The following is a 22,205-nucleotide window of genomic DNA, read 5'->3' on the forward strand; positions in this document are numbered from 1 at the left end:
AAAATATCCTATCAAATCTGAGATGCTGAGATTAAGAATTAACTCAAAAAAACCGGTTGCGTGAATCTCTGTTGCGTAAGCAGCCACACCCAAATGTTTTCACACAAAAAGCTATGATTCTCGAAAAAGTCAATTTTTTGATTTGTTGACCATTTTTTTGGAAACTTTTTGACTTTTCTTGTCCACTAGCCTGTCAATTCCTAGGTTAAGTTTTCAATGGAGATCCCGGTTTTGGGAATCTTCTCTGCTTAAGCGGCCACTATCTTTTTTAGTCGAAAAAAGTTATGGATTTAGGATGGTCAATATTTTGAACTTCGAGCGTTTTATAAAATCTTTTTTGAATTTTCTTAGAAACTAGGAAAGGAATCAATCAACAGCCGGTTGTAAAATTGTTCCTGCAGAAGCGCGACTCCGGAGTTTTTTACAAGAAAGATTTTGTCTTTTGTAAGATTACAATTTCTTCTCACTTATTTTTGTAGAGAAACACCGTCCAATTGGACGGGCAAAGTCCAATTTTTGAAATTAACCTTTGCATCTCGCATCAGTAAAGCAAGTTCCAAAAATATCAGACATGTAACACCACCTTTAGCTGGCCTCTAGTTCTCTATTATCGAGACGTACAAAAATTTAAATTCACTTTGTTTTTTATCAATATTTTTCATTTTTTCAACTTGTTTTCCATGTTTGTGTTTTATTGCAAAGGTTGCGGATCTCCGCTTCACCTCTGTGTGTTTATTTTGTTCGGCTTGAAACATCTTCCATTGAATAATATTGGTTTAGTTGAGTCTTTTGATGTGAGAAAAATGTTTATTATCCGTGTGTTTTGAGGGGATTTTTTTCTGATATGCGGATGTGTGCTCAGGTATTGTAGGCTTCTTTACAACTTCTTAAGTATTGTTCAGATAACGATTTAAGATTCATCTCTCTGTTAAATATCTTTTCAGAGTAATGAACGGAGTGACGACTCTTAAATTGGTTTTGCTGATTTTTTTCCTTAGGAAAAAGTCCTAAAATTTGTTCACGCTCATTTTTGATTTTTTTGACTGCTGATTTCTTTTTAAGTTCAGTGCATTTCGATTGTTAAAAGGAAGGCAAACTCCGCTTTTTGAACAGGAAATATGTAAAGGTCACAAAAACGTGGTCGTTTTCTAATTTTGAAAATGAAATTCAATTATCAGATTTCCCAGCGAAATAAAAGTTTTACCTATTGATCCAGTTTTTTTTTTCAAATAGGGTTAATTTTAACAAAAAAGTGTCCATCATAAATTGTTCCACAAATTCAAAGAGCTTTAAGGCCATCTAATTTTTTTATTCGAAATTCAAAAGTTGAAGATTTTTGAAAAAAAAACAAGTCGTTTTTTTTTTAGTTTCGTTGCGTTCATTACTCTTTTCCAACTGTAAGTTGGCTATGTTTTGCGCTTTTTCAATCATGTGAAATTAATTAATCCTTGGGTTAATTAAAATAGTGCTGAAAACAAATCAAGGTTTAAGTTAAGCATTGCGCCGGAATGTTCTATATACATAAATTTATCATATTATATAAGAACATATACACAAGTTTAATTAAGGTGAGAATAATTTTATCAATGGAAACTTTCTCAGAATCTGCTCACAGCGAAACTGCAGTATCGGTTCACGCCTTCCTTTTGAAGTCTCTCGGTTTTGCCTTATTATTTTATAGACTGAATCTGTCACAAATAAATGAGGATGGTATTTAGCTTGTGTTTTTGAAGTGCAGCTTCGCTTCTATTTTGAAATAGCTTTTGTTTTGATGGTTGTTTCAGACTGGGGGAAATCTATTCTGACTTGTACATAGACAGTGCCTTCCAGAGCCAGAAGATGTTCGACCTCTTATTAATAGAAGTGATGACCATTCTCTCCCGCATCACATGCAACCCCACTCTCTCTTCGGTTGTGGTCCAATCTGCACCTAATCTGTCTTCTCTATTGGGCCTCTGCTCCTCAGTGATTGCACCCAGCAATAAAACCTCACTCGTTCAGTAAGTGGTTTGCTTACATCCTATACAGTTCTTAATTATCCGCACTAAACGAACGAAATTAGAAATTTATAACGCAATTCTCTCATATCTGGCTGTTATTAGAGAAAGCGACATGTGTGCCATTAAGGCTACTCTGTGGAATATGTAAATATGTATCATTTGAAAACGCTGCTCATTTATTTATTTATTTATTTAATATTCATCATGAGTAATCAAATTATCATAACACAATATGCAAAATTTCAAAAATAACTCATGATAGGACAACCAGAAAGCCAACGAGAGGCTTGTTGAAGGTTGCCCCGTAAAGGAATAACATCATATGACATCAGATCAAAAAGTTCAATAATTAATTCAAGTCAAAGAGGCAAATTTAAAGCGAAAGAAAAAAAACAAAACTTAAATAGTGCAATCACTTTTTTTTTAAATTTTAAATCTTTATTCTTCAACATGTAAGAGATATGATGTAAGCTTATACCTACAAGGGTATACAACTGACAGCGGGCGGATGCGAAATAATGACCGTTAATTTAATCAGCGAGCAAGTGGGCCCAGTTCTTAAGAGCTGGTAATCCAGTTGTTCGCATTTTTCTAACTTCCCTTCCTAGTGTCCACTGCCTTGTACCTTCGACGAGAGGTTATCAGGTCTAACCGAAGACTCAGGGAAGTTAGAATGGATTAGTTCAAGTCTAGCGATCAGTTCATCAATCAAATTGCAATTTCCTATTATATATGAATCTAAGATTGAATGACAGAAAGCATTTTTTGAATGATGGGTTTCAAAGGAGAAAGGTATAGTTACACACCAATTGGCTAATATATTGATTAATTTGGCAACACGATGGGAAACAGAGTTATATTTCAGCTTACTTTTCATTGATGGTAAAATACGAGCACCATTTACTGTTGACCTCGTTGAATAAAAAAAATAAAAAATAGTTTCACATTTAGCTCGCTCCTTTGTTATTTCAAGGCTTGATTACTGTAACAGCCTCTATTTTGGTTTGACTGCTGGTCACGTTTGAACTTCAGCGCGCCCAAAGCGCAGCTGCTCGTTATTAAACTTCAGAGCGCAGCTGCTCGTTTATAAACTTCAGCGCGCCCAGAACCTTTTTTTAGGTCGACCAAATTGATTTTCTGAGCTCTCATAAAGCATTACGAAGACCCTGTTTTGGCCGAAGTTTCTGCGCCGCAGGCAAAATTTTGAAAAACGGTCCAAAAAGGGCAATTTTAGGCACTTTTTGGAAAATGTTTATCAAAAAATCGCGTTTTTTCGGTGCGCGCTCCCTCTTCAAAATTAGTTCATATTGGCGCCAAAGGAGCCTTTAGAAAAACTTTAGGGTCCCTCACCAAAAATGGATATCTAAAAATAGTACAAAGGGGGACCCTTTGGGTCGGCAGGGGGTCGAATTCCTGAGGGGGAGCGTCCGCCCCTGAAGATGCCTGCAGTCTTTGGACGTTTCTTATGCGCAATGAATTTTTAAAAATGAATGGCACCATGTTAATTTGGTTAAATTTTCAGCAAATTCTGTGCTCAAGACTCCTTGTGAGAAAATCGTATTTGAAAATTCCAATTTATTTAGTTTTGATTGGTTAATTTCAACCAGCCTTGAAGTCGAAAGCATTGAACATTTGAAAAATTGGCTAATTTGTTTGGATAAGTTTGCCTCTTGAAAATTCGTTCAAAAAGTTTTATACTTTTCAAATTTTCCAAGAAAAGAGCTTCAGACTCATTTGAGATAATTCAACGGCTGCTAAGCTGGATTAACATTGGAGCTGAATAACGATTCCTATATTTGATAATCGCAAACAGGCGCGGATGAAGGATTTTTTTCAAGAGGAGGCGAATCTGAACTTCCAATTATTTCTTTACAGGAAATTGGTCTGACTCTGCAATTTTTTTCTGCCGTTTTAGAATGCTTAGTAGACACGCTGTTAAGTTTCAGATTAAACAGAATCACAACGCAAAAGGGAATTTAATTATTGTTTTAGATGTAGCTTGCAGTTCCTTCTGGACTGCCTTACGGTAGAACCATCACTTTTAAGTGCAGTGTACGAACAAATTCTCAACTGCGATGCATTTAACATCCTTGGCCAGTTAGCTGAAATGCTCAGTCAGCCGAAGGCAATCGTTGATGAGTATGACACCTTCTCAAATATGAAATTGGCTGCTGAAGTAATTCTAGTGTTGTGTGAAATGCCTAATTGCGAAGAACGAATTGACCTGATCAAAGTTTTCATGCAGTTAGATATTCTTCCTGTAAGTAGATTTTTTTCAAGTAATTACGAACGCCAAAGTATTTGAATCCGAACGTATGTATAGGTATGTTCGTATTTTTTAGTTTTTAATTTTTGATTGGATGAATTTGAACACCAATTAGCATGATTTGCAATCAAATTTTCAATGTTATTTTTTCGTAAATTTCATTTGCTTAACAAAAACTTCAAGATCTTTGTTTGACTACTGTGAAAGGGGTTAAAAAAACGTTAAGTGAACACAGTTGTTACTGGCGGTCGTTCTGAATGAAATTTTTACAACGGATTTTAGTTCTCAGCTTCACGATTGGGTTTCCGGAACAAATTACAATTTCAAATTTTTTGCTGATTATGTCACCTATAACTTTTATTTCACTTAGGTTCAATTTTTTGAAGTTATTAGGCTCACTTAATTATAAGTTAAGCGTTTTTTATCTTAAAAACTGATGATGAAATGCATCGTGAATGATTGAAAGCATCGTGAATGCATCGTGGTTCTGATTATTTTGTTCTGTTTTCAACAAATGTTTGATTCAACAGCTGGTGACATCAAATGCTAACTCAAGTGTAAATTAAAATTGGTCAATGATGATTTTATTACTATTGACTTCTGATATCTATTTGCAGTCTGTGTGAAATCTATTTAGTTTGAGCTGGTTTTAGTTTTCTATTTCAATCAGTTTGATTTTCGTGAAATTAGCAGGCTCACTTTTAGTAGATTTTTGCGTGTAAGCCTTAAAACGTGATGGCGAAAAAGTTTGTCAAGTGTTTTTTTTAATTTTGATTTAGTAAAGTTTTCTATTTTACTCAGGTCCAATTTGTTGAATACACCCGGCTTATCATTTTCTTATAGGATACCAGGATCATTTCAAGACGAAATCGAATTTTTGATCTTGAAAAGCGCGATGAAGAAATGGATCGTGAATGAGTCTTGATTACAAGCTGTGGTTTTGATGTAGTCTTTTTTTCAACATCTGTTGATTTAAAAACTAACGATAACCAAACGCTATGTCGATGGCAAAGGAAAATTGATCAATGATGATATTTTCACGAATGATCTCTGATATATCTTTGCAGTCTGTCTGGTTTTTGGTTAAGTTTGAGATGAATGATTTATTTTTTTCAATCAGTTGTATCACTTTGAAAATAATTAGGTTCAATTTTTGTAGAATTTTCTTGTGTAAATTTTTAAACGTTGATGACATTCGCATTTTGTATGATCCTCGAAATACAGACTGTAAATCTGATTAATTCAAGGTGTTTTTTTATTACCTGACTGAATTGGGGCTCCAAGAAAAGGAATCGGAAAGTTTTCAGATTCGAACTCAACAGTAAATACAATTTGGTTTGCGATGATGATGTTTTCCTTTTTGACTTCTGATCTTTTAAGTCTGGCTGATATTTTTACAGTCTCACTTTGAGCTGATTTAAGCTTCTGTTTTATACCGGTCCTTTCTTCTGAGACACAAGGTTCTGTCCAAGTAGTAATGGTATATTTTGTTTCCAAAATTTTGATGAAGAAATGCATCGAGAATGATTTTTGATTAAAAGCTGTGGTTTTCTTTTTTATATATCTGACGATTTAAAAACTAAGGACTTGCAAACACTATGTCGATTGTAATTGAAAATTTATGAATGATGATAATTTCACCAATGATTTCTGGCATATCTTCGCTGTCTATCTGATTTTGGGTCAAGTTTGAGATGGATATTTTTAGTGTTCCATCTCAATCAGTTCTATCGTCTTGGAAATATTAGGTTAATTTTTTGCAGATTTTTGGCGTTAAAATTTTGAAACGTTGATGATGTTGGCATTGTGTAGAATCCTCTAATTACAGACTGTAGTTCTGATTAATTCAGGCTGTTTTTTCACCTGACTGAATTCGAGTTTCAAGAAAGAGAAACGGAAAGTTTTCAGATTCGAACTCAACAGTAAATACAATTTGGTTTGCGGTGATGCTTTCCTTTTTGACTTCTGATTGTTTGGCAGTCTGTCTGATAATTTTGAATTTGAGAAGATTTAAGCTTTTGTTTTATACCGGTCCCTTCTTCCAAGACATAAGGATTTTTGTAAGTAGTAGTGAAACATTTTAATTCAAAAGTTGTGAAGAAATGCATTGAGAATAATTCTTGATAAAAAGCTGTGGTTCTGATGTTTTCTTTTTTTATTCATCTGTCGTTTTGAAAACTAACGACTTTCAAACGCTATGTCGATTGCAAATCAGAATTGATAAATGATGATGATTTCACCAATGATTTCTGATATATCTTGGCAGTCTGTCTGATTTTTGGTTGAGATGGTGATCTAAGTGTTCCATCTCAATCAGATCTATTATCTTGATCTTAGCAGGTTAATTTTTGTAGATTTTCGGCGTTTGAATTTTGAAACTTTGTTGATGTTTGCATTGTGTAGGATCCTTTATTTACAGACAGTAGGTCTGAATAATTCAGGCTGTTTTTTATTACCTGACTGAATTTGAGTTTCAGGAAGTGGAATCGGAAAGTTTTCAATTTTAAACTCAACACTAAATATAATTTGGTTTGCGATTATGTTTTCCTTTTTGACTTCTGATCTTTTGGCAGTCTGTCTGATATTTTTGAAGTTGAGCTGAGTTAAGCTTGTTTCATACCGGTGCTTTCTTCCAAGACACAAGGATTTTTTCAAGTAGTAATGGAACTTTTGTTTCCCAAAATTGCGATGAAGAAATGCATCGAGAATGATTCTTGATTAAAAGCTGTGGTTCTGATGTATTTTTACTTTCTAAATCTGACGTTTTAAAAACCAATGACTTCTAAACGCTATGTCGATTGCAAATGAAAATTGATTAATGATGATAATTTCACCAATGATTTCTGATAGATCTTCGCAGTCTGTCTGATTTTCGGTTAAGTTTGAGATGGATGGTTTTAGTGCTTCATATCAATCAGTTCTATCATCTTGAAAATAGCTCGTTCTTTTTTTGTAGAGTTTGGGCGTTTAGATTTTCAAACGTTGTTGATGTTTGTATGTGTAGGATCCTCTAATTACAGACTGTAGTTCTGATTTATTCAGGCTGTCTTTTTATTATCGGACTGAATTTGAGTTCCAAGAAGTGGAATAGGAAAGTCTTCAGAGTTGAACTCAACAGTAAATATAGTTTGGTTTGCAATGATGTTTTCCTTTTTGACTTCTGATCTTTTTGCAGTCTGACTGATAATTTTGACGTTGAGCTGATTTAAGCTTCTGTTTTATACCGGTTCTTTTCTCCCAAGACACAAGGATCTTTTCAACTAGTAATGGAACAATTTGCTTCAAAAAATTGTGATGAAGAAATGCATCGAGAATGAATATTGATTAAAAGCTGTGGTTTTGATGTTTTTTTTATCGTACGTTTTAAAAACTAACGACTTCTAAACGCTATGTCGATTGCAAATGAAAATTGGTGAATAATGATAATTTCACGAATGATTTCTGACGTATCTTCGCAGTCTATCTCATTTTTGGTTAAGTTTGAGATGGATATTTTTAGTGTTCCGTCTCAATCAGTTCTATCATCTTGGTAATAGTAGGTTAATTTTTTGTAGAATTTGGGCGTTTAAATTTTGAATCATTGATGATGTTTGCAATGTGTAGGATCCTCTAATTACAGACTGTAGTTCTGATTAATTCAGGCTGTTTTTTTTACCTGACTGAATATGAGTTCCAAGAAGTAGAATCGTAAAGTTTTCAGATTCGAACTCAAAAGTACATACAATTTGGTTGGCGATGATATTTTTCTTTTTGACTGCTGATTTTTTGGCAGTCTGTTCAATAGTTTTGATTTTGAGAAGATTTAAGCTTTTTTATACCAGTCCTTTCTACCAAGACACAAATATTTTTTTTAAGTAGTAATGGAACATTTTGTTTCAAAAATTGTGATGAAGAAATGCATCGAGGATGATTCTTGATTAAAAGCTGTGGTTTTGATATATTCTGTTTTTGTACATCTGACGTTTTAAAAACTAACGACTTCCAAACACTATGTCGATTGTAAATGCAAATTGATGAATGCTTATAGTTTCACCAATGATTTCTGACATTTTTTCGCAGGTTGTCTGATGTTTGGTTAAGTTTGAGATGGATGATTTTTTTCTCAATCAGTTCTATTACTTTGAAAATGAACAGGTTCATTTTTTGTAGATTTTCAGCGTTTAATTTTCAAAACGTTGATGACATTTGCATTTTGCATAATCCTCAAGTTACAGACTGTAGTTCTGATTATTTAGGCTGTTTTTTTACCTGACTGAATTTGAGTTCCAAGAAGTGGAATGAGAAAGTTTTCAGGTTTGAACTCAACAATAAATACATTTTGGTTTGCGATGTTTTCCTTTTCGGCTTCTGATCTGTTTGCAGTCTGACTGACATTTTTGACTTTGAGCTGATTTAAGCTTTGTTTTCTACCGGTCCTTTCTTCCAAGACACAAGGACCTTTTCAAGTAGTAATGGAACATTTTGTTTCAAAAAATTGTGATGAAGAAATGCATCGAGAATGATTCTTGATTAAAAGCTGTGGTTCTGAACTATTCTTTTTTTCTATATCTGACATTTTAAAAACTAACGACTTCTAAATGCTATGTCGATTGCAAATGAAAATTGATGAATGATGATAATTTCACCAATGAGTTCTGATATATCTTCGCAGTCTGTCTGATTTTTGGTTAAGTTTGAGATTTTGGTTTTAGTGTTTCATCTCAATCAGATCTAATACTTTGAAATTAGCAGGTTCTTTTTTGTAGAATTTCGGCGTTTAAATTTCGAAACTTTGATGATGTTTGCATTGTGTAGGATCCTCTAATTACAGACTCTAGTTATGACTGATTCATGCATTTTTTTTGCCTGACTGATTGAGAGTTCCAAGAAGTGGAATCGGAAAGTTTTCAGATTTGAACTCAACAGTAAAAACAATTTGGTTTGCGATGATATTTTCCTTTTTGACTTCTTATCTTTTGACAGTCTGTCTGATATTTTTGTTGAGCTGATTTAAGCTTCTGTTTTCTACCGGTCCTTTCTTCCAAGACACAAGGATCTTTTCAAATAGTAATGTAACATTTTGATTCCAAAAATTTTGATGAAGAAATGCATCGAGACTGATTCTTGATTAAAAGCTGTGGTTCTGATGTATTCTTTTTTCTACATCTGACGCTTTAAGAACTAACGATTTCTAAATGGTATGTCGGTTGCAAATGAAAATTGATGAATGTTGATAATTTCACCAATCATTTCTGATTTATTTTTGCAGTTTTTTTGATTTTTGTTTAAATTTGAGATGGATGATTTTATTTTTCTCAATCAGTTCTATCACTTTGAAAATATTTAGCTTCATTTTTTGCAGAATTTCATTATGTAAATTTTGAAACGTTGATAATGTTTGCGTTTTTATGTTCCCAGAATTACAGACTGTAGTTCTGATTAATTCAGGATGTTTTTTTTACCTGACTTAATTTGAATTCCAAGAAGTGGAATCGGAAAGTTTTCAGGTTTGAACTCAACAGTAAATACAATTTGGTTTGTGATGTTTTCGTTTTTGACTTCTGATCTTTTTGCAGTATGTCTGATGTTTTTGAGTTTGAGCTGATTTAAACTTTTGTTTTATACCGGTCTTTTCTTCCAAGACACAAGGATCTTTTCAACTAGAAATGGAACTTTTTGTTTCGACAAATTGTGGTGAAAAAATGCATCGAAAATGATTCTTGATTAAAAGCTGTAGTTCTGATATATTCGTTTTTTTCTAAATCTGAGGTTTTAAAAACTAACGACTTCCAAACCGTAAGTCGATTGCATATAAAAATGGATGAATGATGATAATTTCACCAATGATTTCTGATATATCTTCGCAGTCTGTCTGATTTTTGGTTTAGTTTGAGATGGATGATTTCATTTTTCTCAATCAGTTCTATCCTTTTGAAAATAAGTAGGTTCATTTTTTGTAGAATTTCAGTGTGTAATTATTAAAACGATGATGACATTAGCATTTTGTATGATCTTCGAATTTTAGACTGTAGTTCTGATTAACTCAGGCTGTTGTTTTTTTACCTGACTGAATTTGAGTTCCAAGAAGTGGAAAAGGAAACTTTTCAGATTTGAACTCATTATAAATACAATTTGGTTTGCGATGTTTTCGTTTTTGACTTCTGATCTTTTTGCAGTATGTCTGATGTTTTTGAGTTTGAGTTGATTTAATTTTTTGTTTTATACCGGTCTTTTCTTCCAAGACACAAGGATGTTTTTAACTAGAAATGGAACTTTTTGTTTCGACAAATTGTGATGAAAAATGCATTGAAAATGGATCTTGACTAAAAGCTGTGGTTCTGATGTATTCTTTTTTTCTACGTATGTCTTTTTAAAATTAACCACTTCCAAACGCTATGTCGATTGCAAATAAAAATTGATCATTGATGAAAGTTTCACCAATGATTCCTGATATATCTTCGCAGTCTGTTTGATTTTTGGTTAAGTTTGAGTTGGTGATTTTAGTATTCCATCTCAATCAGATCTATCATCTTGAAATTAGCAGGTTCATTTTTGTAGAATTTCGGCGTTTAAATTTTGAAACTTTGATGTTTGCTTTGTGTAGGATCCTCTAATTACAGACTGTAGTTCTGATTAATTCAGGCTGTTTTTTTACCTGACTGAATTTGAGCTCCAAGAAGTGGAAAAGGAAACTTTTCAGTTTTGAACTCAACAGTAAATACAATTTGGTTTGCAATGATGTTTTCCTTTTTGACTTCAGACCTTTTTGCAGTCTGTCTGATATTTTTGAATTTGAGCTGATTTAAGCTTCTGTTTTATACTGGTACTTTCTTCCAACACAAGGATCGTTTCTAGTAGAAATTGAACTTTTTGTTTCAACAAATTGTGATGAAAAAATGCATCGAAAATGATTCTTGATTAAAAGCTGTGGTTCTGATGTATTCTTCTTTTTCTACATCTGAAATTTTAAAAACTAACGACTTTCAAACCGTATGTTGATTGCATATAAAAATTGATGAACGATGATATTTTCACCAATGATTTCTGTTATATCTTCGCAGTTTGTCTGATTTTTTTGAAGTTTGAGATGGATGATTTTATTTTTCTCAATCAGTTCTATCCTTTTGAAACTAATTAGGTTAATTTTTTGTAGAATTTCAGCGTGTAGTTATTAAAACGATGATGACATTGGCATTTTGTATGATCCTCGAATTACAGACTGTAGTTCTGATTAACTCAGGCTGTTTTTTTAATTACCTGACTGAATTTGAGTTCCAAGACATGGAATCGGAAAGTTTTCAGATTTGAATTCATTATAAATACAATTTGGTTTGCGATGCTTTCCTTTTTGACTTCTGATCTTTTTGCAGTCTGGCTGATATTTTTGAATTTGAGCTGACTTAAGCTTCTGTTTTATACTGGTCCTTTCTTCCAAGACTCAATGATCTTTTCAAGTAGTAATGGAAAATTTTGTTTGAAAAAATTGTGATGAAGAAATGCATCGAGAATGATTCTTGATTAAAAGCTGTGGTTCTGATGTTTTTTTTCTATATCTGACGTTTTAAAAACTAACGACTTCCAAACCGTATGTTGATTGCATATAAAATTGATGAATGATGATATTTTCACCAATGATTTCTGTTATATCTTCGCAGTTTGTCTGATTTTTTTGAAGTTTGAGATGGATGATTTTATTTTTCTCAATCAGTTCTATCCTTTTGAAAATAATTAGGTTCGTTTTTTGTAGAATTTCAGCGTGTAATTTTTAAAACGATGATGACATTAGCATTTTGTATGATCCTCGAATTACAGACTGTAGTTTTGATTAACTCAGGCTGTTTTTTTATTACCTGACTGAATTTGAGTTCCAAGACATGGAATCGGAAAGTTTTCAGACTTGAATTCATTATAAATACAATTTGGTTTGCGATGTTTTCCTCTTTGACTTCTGATCTTTTTGCAGTCTGGCTGATATTTTTGAATTTGAGCTGACTTAAGCTTCTGTTTTATACTGGTCCTTTCTTCCAAGACTCAATGATCTTTTTAAGTAATGGAACATTTTGTTTGAAAAAATTGTGATGAAGAAATGCATCGAGAATGATTCTTGATTAAAAGCTGTGGTTCTGATGTTTTTTTTTCTATATCTGACGTTTTAAAAACTAACAACTTCCAAACCGTATGTTGATTGCATATAAAAATTGATGAATGATGATATTTTCACCAATGATTTCTGTTATATCTTCGCAGTTTGTCTGATTTTTTGAGATGGATGATTTTATTTTTCTCAATCAGTTCTATCCTTTTGAAAATAATTAGTTTCTTTTTTTTGTAGAATTTCAGCGTGTAATTTTTAAAACGATGATGACATTAGCATTTTGTATGATCCTCGAATTACAGACTGTAGTTTTGATTAACTCAGGCTGTTTTTTTATTACCTGACTGAATTTGAGTTCCAAGACATGGAATCGGAAAGTTTTCAGATTTGAATTCATTATAAATACAATTTGGTTTGCGATAATTTCCTTCTTGACTTCTGATCTTTTTGCAGTCTGGCTGATATTTTTGAATTTGAGCTGACTTAAGCTTCTGTTTTATACTGGTCCTTTCTTCCAAGACTCAATGATCTTTTCAAGTAGTAATGGAACATTTTGTTTGAAAAAATTGTGATGAAGAAATGCATCGAGAATGATTCTTGATTAAAAGCTGTGGTTCTGATGTTTTTTTTCTTTATCTGACATTTTAAAAACTAACGACTTCTAAACGCTATGTCAATTGCAAATGAAAATTGTTGAATGATGATAATTTCACCAATAATTTCTGATATATCTTCGCAGTCTGTCTGATTTTTGGTTAAGTTTGAGTTGGTGTTTTCAGTGTTCCATCTCAATCAGATCTATCATCTTGAAATTAGTAGGTTCATTTTTGTAGAATTTCGGCGTTTAAATTTGAAACTTTGATGATGTTTGCTTTGTGTAAGATCCTCTGATTGCAGACTGTAGTTCTGATTCTTTCAGGCTGTTTTTTTTACCTGACTGAATTTGAGTTCCAAGAAGTTGAAAAGGAAAGTTTTCAGATTTGAACTCAACAGTAAATACAATTTGGTTTCAATGATGTTTTCCTTTTTGACTACTGATCTTTTTGCAGTCTGTCTGATATTTTTGAATTTGAGCTGATTTAAGCTTCTGTTTTTTACTGGTACTTTCTTCCAACACAAGGATCTTTTCTAGTAGAAATTGATTTTTTTGTTTAAGCAAATTGTGATGAAAAAATGCATCGAAAATGATTCTTGATTAAAAGCTGTGGTTCTGATGTCTTCGTTTTTTCAAATCTGACCTTTTAAAAACTAACGACTTCCAAACCTTTTGTCGATTGCATATAAAATGGATGAATGATGATAATTTCACCAATGATTTCTGATATATCTTCGCAGTCTGTCTGATTTTCGGTTTATTTTGAGATGGATGATTTTTATTTTTCTCAATCAGTTCTATCCTTTTGAAACTAATTAGGTTAAATTTTTGTAGAATTTCAGCGTGTAGTTATTAAAACGATGATGACATTGGCATTTTGTATGATCCTCGAATTACAGACTGTAGTTCTGATTAACTCAGGCTGTTTTTTTAATTACCTGACTGAATTTGAGTTCCAAGAAATGGAATCGGAAATTTTTCAGATTTGAACTCATTATAAAAACATTTTGGTTTGCGATCTTTTCCTTTTTGACTTCTGACCTTTTTGCAGTCTGTCTGATATTTTTGAATTTGAGCTGATTCAAGCTTCTGTTTTTTACTGGTACTTTCTTCCAGCACAAGGATCTTTTATAGTAGAAATTGATTTTTTTTATTTAAACAAATTGTGATGAAAAAATGCATCCAAAATGATTCTTGATTAAAAGCTGTGGTTCTGATGTCTTCGTTTTTTCAAATCTGACCTTTTAAAAACTAACGACTTCCAAACCTTTTGTCGATTGCATCTAAAAATGGATGAATGATGATAATTTCACCAATGATTTCTGATATATCTTCGCAGTCTGTCTGATTTTTGGTTTAGTTTGAGATTGATGATTTCATTTTTCTCAATCAGTTCTATCCTTTTGAAAATAAGTAGTTTCATTTTTTGTAGTTTTTCAGTGTGTATTTATTAAAACGATGATGACATTAGCATTTTGTATGATCTTCGAATTTTAGACTAGTTCTGACTAACTCAGGCTGTTGTTTTTTTACCTGAGTGAATTTGAGTTGTAAGAAGTGGAAAAGGAAACTTTTCAGATTTGAACTCATTAAAAATACAATTTGGTTTGCGATGTTTTCCTTTTTGACTTCTGATCTTTTTGCAGTCTGTCTGATATTTTTGATTTTGAGCTGACTTGAGCTTCTGTTTTATACCGGTCCTTTCTTCCAAGACTCAAGGATCTTTTCAAGTAGTAATGGAACATTTTGTTTGAAAAAATTGTGTGGAAGAAATGCATCGAGAATGATTCTTGATTAAAAGCTGTGGTTCTGATGTTTTTTTTCTATATCTGACGTTTTAAAAACTAACGACTTCTAAACGCTATGTCGATTGCGAATGAAAATTGTTGAATGATGTAAGTTTCACCAATGATCTCTGATATATCTTCGCAGTCTGTCTGATATTTGGTTAAGTTTGAGTTGGTGATTTTAGTGCTCCATCTCAATCAGATCATCTTGAAATTAGTAGGTTCATTTTTGTAGAATTTCGGCGTTTAAATTTTGAAACTTTGATGATGTTTGCTTTGTGTAGGATCCTCTGATTACAGACTATAGTTCTGATTAATTCAGGCTGTTTTTTTAACCTGACTGAATTTGAGTTCCAAGAAGTTGAATAGGAAAGTTTTTATATTTGAACTCAACAGTAAAAACAATTTGGTTTCAATGATGTTTTCCTTTTTGACTTCTGATCTTTTTGCAGGCTGTCTGATATTTTTGAATTTGAGCTGGTTTAAGCTTCTGTTTTCCACTGGTACTTTCTTCCAACACAAGGATCTTTTCTAGTAGAAATTGATTCTTTTTATTTAAACAAATTGTGATGAAAAAATGCATCGAAACTGATTCTTGATTAAAAGCTGTGGTTCTGATGTATTCGTTTTTTTTTCTAAATCTGACGTTTTAAAAACTAACGACTTCCAAACCGTAAGTCGATTGCATATTAAAATGGATGAATGATGAAATTTTCACCAATGATTTCTGATATATCTTCCCAGTCTGTCTGATTTTTGGTTAAGTTTGAGATGGATGATTTTATTTTCTCAATCAGTTCTATCCTTTTGAAAATAAGTAGGTTCATTTTTGTAGAATTGCAGTGTGTAATTATTAAAACGATGTTGACAATAGCATTTTGTATGATCCTCAATTTACAGACTGTAGTTCTGATTAACTCAGGCTGTTGTTTCTATTACCTGACTGAATTTGAGTTCCAAGAAGTGGAAAAGGAAACTTTTCAGATTTGAACTCATTATAAATACAATTTGGTTTGCGATGTTTTCCTTTTTGACTTCTGATCTTTTTGCAGTCTGTCTGATATTTTCGAATTTGAGCTGACCTAAGCTTCTGTTTTATACCGGTCCTTTCTTCCAAGACTCAAGGATCTTTTCAAGTAGTAATGGAACTTTTTGTTTGAAAAAATTGTGATGAAGAAATGCATCGAGAATGATTCTTGATTAAAAGCTGTGGTTCTGATGTTTTTTTTAATCTGACGTTTTAAAAACAAACGATTTCTAAACGCTATGTCGATTGCAAATGAAAATTGATGAATGATGAAATTTTCACCAATGATTTCTGATATATCTTCGCAGTCTGTCTGATTTTTGGTTAAGTTTGATTTGGTGATTTTAGTGTTTTATCTCAATCAGATCTATCATCTTGAAATTAGTAGGTTCATCTTTGTAGAATTTCGGCGTTTAAATTTTGAAACTTTGATGATGTTTGCTTTGTGTAGGATCCTCTGATTACAGAATATAGTTCTGATTAATTCAGGCTGTTTTTTTTACCTGACTGAATTTGAGTTCCAAGAAGTTGAATAGGAAAGTTTTCATATTTGAACTCAACAGTAAATACAATTTGGTTTCAATGTTTTCCTTTTTGACTTCTGATATTTTTGCGTTCTGTCTGATATTTTTGAATTTCAGCTGATTTAAGCTTCTGTTTTTTTTACTGGTACTTCCTTCCAACACAAGGATCTTTTCTAGTATAAATTGATTTTTTGTGTCAACAAATTGTGATGAAAAAATGCATCGAAAATGATTCTTGATTAAAAGCTGTGGTTCTGATGTATTAGTTTTTCGACTTCTGATCTTTTTGCAGTCTGACTGATATTTTTAACTTTGAGCTGATTTAAGCTTCTGTTTTATACCGGTCCTTTTTTCCCAAGACACAAGGATCTTTTCAACTAGTAATGGAACATTTTGCTTCAAACAATTGTGATGAAGAAATGCATCGAGATTGATTATTGATGAAAAGCTGTGGTTTTGATGTTTTTTTTTCTATATCTGACGTGATAAAAACTAACGACTTCTAAACGCTATGTCGATTGCGAATGAAAATTGTTGAATGATGAAAGTTTCACCAATGATTTCTGATATATCTTCGCAGTCTGTCTGATTTTTGGTTAAGTTTGAGTTGGTGATTTTAGTGTTTTATCTCAATCAGATCTATCATCTTGAAATTAGTAGGTTCATTTTTGTAGAATTTCGGCGTTTAAATTTTGAAACTTTGATGATGTTTGCTTTGTGTAGGATCCTCTGATTACAGAATATAGTTCTGATTAATTCAGGCTGTTTTTTTTACCTGACTGAATTTGAGTTCCAAGAAGTTGAATAGGAAAGTTTTCATATTTGAACTCAACAGTAAATACAATTTGGTTTCAATGTTTTCCTTTTTGACTTCTGATATTTTTGCATTCTGTCTGATATTTTTGAATTTCAGCTGATTTAAGCTTCTGTTTTATACTGGTACTTTCTTCCAACGCAAGGATCTTTTCTAGTAGAAAGTGAACTTTTGTTTTAAAAAATTGTGATGAAGAAATGCATCGAGAATTATTCTTGATTAAAAGCTGTGGTTCTGATGTTTTTTTTTATCTGACGTTTTAAAAACTAACGATTTCTAAACGCTATGTCGATTGCAACTGAAAATTGATGAATGATGAAATTTTCACCAATGATTTCTGATATATCTTCGCAGTCTGTCTGATTTTTGGTTAAGTTTGAGTTGGTGATTTTAGTGTTTTATCTCAATCAGATCTATCATCTTGAAATTAGTAGGTTCATTTTTGTAGAATTTCGGCGTTTAAATTTTGAAACTTTGATGATGTTTGCTTTGTGTAGGATCCTCTGATTACAGAATATAGTTCTGATTAATTCAGGCTGTTTTTTTTACCTGACTGAATTTGAGTTCCAAGAAGTTGAATAGGAAAGTTTTCATATTTGAACTCAACAGTAAATAAAATTTGGTTTCAATGTTTTCCTTTTTGACTTCTGATATTTTTGCATTCTGTCTGATATTTTTGAATTTCAGCTGATTTAAGCTTCTGTTTTTTTACTGGTACTTCCTTCCAACACAAAGATCTTTTCTAGTATAAATTGATTTTTTGTTTCAACAAATTGTGATGAAAAAATGCATCGAAAATGATTCTTGATTAAAAGCTGTGGTTCTGATGTATTAGTTTTTTCGACTTCTGATCTTTTTGCAGTCTGACTGATATTTTTGACTTTGAGCTGATTTAAGCTTCTGTTTTATACCGGTCCTTTTCTCCCAAGACACAAGGATCTTTTCAACTAGTAATGGAACATTTTGCTTCAAACAATTGTGATGAAGAAATGCATCGAGATTGATTATTGATTAAAAGCTGTGGTTTTGATGTTTTTTTTTCTATATCTGACGTGATAAAAACGAACGACTTCTAAACGCTATGTCGATTGCATATAAAAATAGATGAATGATGATAATTTGACCGATAATTTCTGTTATATCTTCGCAGTCTGTCTGATTTTCGGTTTAGTTTGAGATGGATGATTTTATTTTTCTCAATCAGTTCTATCCTTTTGAAACTAATTAGGTTCATTTTTGTAGAATTTCAGCGTGTAGTTATTAAAACGATGATAACATTGGCATTTTGTATGATCCTCGAATTAAAGACTGTAGTTCTGATTAACTCAGGCTGTTTTTTTAATTACCTGACTGAATTTGAGTTCCAAGAAATGGAATCGGAAAGTTTTCAGATTTGAACTCATTATAAATACAATTTGGTTTGCGATGTTTTCCTTTTTGACTTCTGATCTTTTTGCAGTCTGTCTGATATTTTTGAGTTTGAGCTGATTTAAGCTTCTGTTTTATACTGGTACTTTCTTCCAACGCAAGAATCTTTTCTAGTAGAAATTGAACTTTTGTTTTAACAAATTGTGATGAAAAAATGCATCGAAAATGATTCTTGATTAAAAGCTGTGGTTCTGATGTATTCTTTTTTTTCTATAACTGACATTTCAAAAACTAACGACTTCTAAACGCTATGTCGATTGCAAATGAAAATTGACGAATGGTGATAATTTCACCAATGATTTCTGATATATCTTCGCAGTCTGTCTGATTTTTGGTTAAGTTTGAGATGGATGATTTTATTTTTTCAATCAGTTCTATCCTTTTGAAATTAATTAGGTTCGTTTTTTGTAGAATTTCAGCGTGTAATTTTTAAAACAATGATGACATTAGCTTTTTGTATGATCCTCGAATTACAGACTGTAGTTCTGATTAATTCCGGCTGTTTTTTTATTACCTGACTGAATTTGAGTTCCACGAAATGGAATCGGAAAGTTTTCAGATTTGAACTCAGTATAATTACAATTTGGTTTGCGATGTTTTCCTTTTTGACTTCTGATCTTTTTGCAGTCTGTCTGATATCTTTGAATTTGAGCTGACTTAAACTTTTGTTTTAAACCGGTCCTTTCTTCCAAGACACAAGGAGCTTTTCAAGTAGTAATGGAACTTTTTGTTTCAAAAAATTGTGAAGAAATGCATCGAGAATAATTCTTGATTAAAAGCTGTGGTTCTGATGTATTCTTTTTTTCTATATCTGACATTTCAAAAACTAACGACTTCCAAACGCTATGTCGATTGCAAATGAAAATTGATGAATGATGATAATTTCACCATTGATTTCTGATATATCTTCGCAGTCTGTCTGATTTTTGGTTAAGTTTGAGATGGATGGTTTTAGTGCTCCATATCAATCAGTTTTATCATCTTAAAAATAGCTGGTTCATTTTGTAGATTTTGGGCGTTTAGATTTTCAAACGTTGACGATGTTTCTATGTGTAGGATCCTCTAAATACAGACTGTAGTTCTGATTTATTCAGGCTGTTTTTTTATGACCTGACTGAATTTGAGTTCCAAGAAGTGGAATAGGAAACTTTTCAGATTTGAACTCAACGGTAAATACAATTTGGTTTCAATGTTGTTTTCCTTTTTGACTTCTGATCTTTTTGCAGTCTGTCTGATATTTTTGAGTTTGAGCTGATTGAAGCTTCTGTTTTATACTGGTACTTTCTTCCAAAGCAAGGATCTTTTCTAGTAGAAAGTGAACTTTTGTTTTAACAAATTGTGATGAAAAAATGCATCGAAAATGATTCTTGATTAAAAGCTGTGGTTCTGATGTTTTTTTTCTATATCTGAAGTTTCAAAAACTAACGACTTCTAAACGCTATGTCGATTGCAAATGAAAATTGACGAATGATGATAATTTCACCAATGATTTCTGATATATCTTCGCAGTCTGTCTGATTTTTGGTTAAGTTTGAGATGGATGATTTTATTTTTTCAATCAGTTCTATCCTTTTGAAATTAATTAGGTTCGTTTTTTATAGAATTTCAGCGTGTAATTTTTAAAACGATGATGACATTAGCTTTTTGTATGATCCTCGAATTACAGACTGTAGTTCTGATTAATTCAGGCTGTTTTTTTATTACCTGACTGAATTTGAGTTCCACGAAATGGAATCGGAAAGTTTTCAGATTTGAACTCAGTATAAATACAATTTGGTTTGCGATGTTTTCCTTTTTGACTTCTGATCTTTTTGCAGTCTGTCTGATATCTTTGAATTTGAGCTGACTTAAACTTTTGTTTTAAACCGGTCCTTTCTTCCAAGACACAAGGAGCCTTTCAAGTAGTAATGGAACTTTTTGTTTCAAAAAGTTGTGAAGAAATGCATCGAGAATAATTCTTGATTAAAAGCTGTAGTTCTGATGTATTCTTTTTTTCTATATCTGACATTTCAAAAACTAACGACTTCTAAACGCTATGTCGATTGCAAATGAAAATTGATGAATGATGATAATTTCACCATTGATTTCTGATATATCTTCGCAGTCTGTCTGATTTTTGGTTAAGTTTGAGATGGATGGTTTTAGTGCTCCATATCAATCAGTTTTATCATCTTAAAAATAGCTGGTTCATTTTTTGTAGACTTTGGGCGTTTAGATTTTCAAACGTTGACGATGTTTCTATGTGTAGGATCCTCTAAATACAGACTGTAGTTCTGATTTATTCAGGCTGTTTTTTTTATGACCTGACTGAATTTGAGTTCCAAGAAGTGGAATAGGAAACTTTTCAGATTTGAACTCAACGGTAAATACAATTTGGTTTCAATGTTGTTTTCCTTTTTGACTTCTGATCTTTTTGCAGTCTGTCTGATATTTTTGAGTTTGAGCTGATTTAAGCTTCTGTTTTATACTGGTACTTTCTTCCAACGCAAGGATCTTTTCTAGAAGAAAGTGAACTTTTGTTTTAACAAATTGTGATGAAAAAATGCATCGAAAATGGTTCTTGATTAAAAGCTGTGGTTCTGATGTTTTTTTTTCTCTATCTGAAGTTTCAAAAACTAACGACTTCTAAACGCTATGTCGATTGCAAATGAAAATTGACGAATGATGATAATTTCACCAATGATTTCTGATATATCTTCGCAGTCTGTCTGATTTTTAGTTAAGTTCGAGATGGATGATTTTATTTTTTCAATCAGTTCTATCCTTTTGAAATTAATTAGGTTCGTTTTTTGTAGAATTTCAGCGTGTAATTTTTAAAATGATGATGACATTAGCTTTTTGTATGATCCTCGAATTACAGACTGTAGTTCTGATTAATTCAGGCTGTTTTTTTATTACCTGACTGAATTTGAGTTCCACGAAATGGAATCGGAAAGTTTTCAGATTTGAACTCAGTATAAATACAATTTGGTTTGCGATGTTTTCCTTTTTGACTTCTGATCTTTTTGCAGTCTGTCTGAGTTTTTTGAATTTGAGCTGACTTAAGCTTCTGTTTTATACCGGTCCTTTCGTCCAAGACACAAGGATCTTTTCAAGTAGTAATGGAACATTTTGTTTCAAAAAATTGTGATGAAGAAATGCACCGAGAATGATTCTTGATTAAAAGCTGTGGTTCTGATGTGTTTTTACTTTCTAAATCTGACGTTTTAAAAACTAACGACTTCTAAACGCTATGTCGATTGCAAATGGAAACTGATGAATGATGCTAATTTCACCAATGATTTCTGAAAGATCTTCGCAGTCTGTCTGATTTTCGGTTAAGTTTGAGATAGATGGTTTTAGTGCTTCATATCAATCAGTTCTATCATCTTGAAAATAGCTCGTTCTTTTTTTGTAGAGTTTGGGCGTTTAGATTTTCAAACGTTGTTGATGTTTGTATGTGTAGGATCCTCTAATTACAGACTGTAGTTCAGATTAATTCAGGCTGTTTTTTTTACCTGACTGAATTTGAGTTCCAAGAAGTTGAAAAGGAAAGTTTTCAGATTTGAACTCAACAGTAAATACAATTTGGTTTCAATGATGTTTTTCTTTTTGACTTCTGATCTTTTTGCAGTCTGTCTGATATTTTTGAATTTGAGTTGACTTAAGCTTCTGTTTTATACCGGTCCTTTCGTCCAAGACACAAGGATC

At 32.2% G+C, this 22,205-nt stretch overlaps 1 protein-coding gene across 2 annotated transcripts in view; it reads left to right on the forward strand.

Annotated features, from left to right (window-relative positions):
* The window catches only part of LOC134840240 (serine/threonine-protein kinase D1044.8-like), a 45,351-nt gene that overhangs the window by 1,485 nt on the left and 21,661 nt on the right, over positions 1 to 22,205 (forward strand). For both annotated transcript variants that reach the window (XM_063855976.1, XM_063855977.1), the window contains exons 2-3: positions 1,785 to 2,000; positions 3,993 to 4,260. In XM_063855976.1, coding sequence (XP_063712046.1) covers positions 1,785 to 2,000; positions 3,993 to 4,260 — 484 coding nt within the window. The remainder of the gene's footprint in view (positions 1 to 1,784; positions 2,001 to 3,992; positions 4,261 to 22,205) is intronic.

Source organism: Symsagittifera roscoffensis, chromosome 2 (assembly GCF_963678635.1).
Source record: "Symsagittifera roscoffensis chromosome 2, txSymRosc1.1, whole genome shotgun sequence".
In the NCBI taxonomy this organism is placed as follows: Eukaryota; Metazoa; Xenacoelomorpha; order Acoela; family Convolutidae; genus Symsagittifera; species Symsagittifera roscoffensis.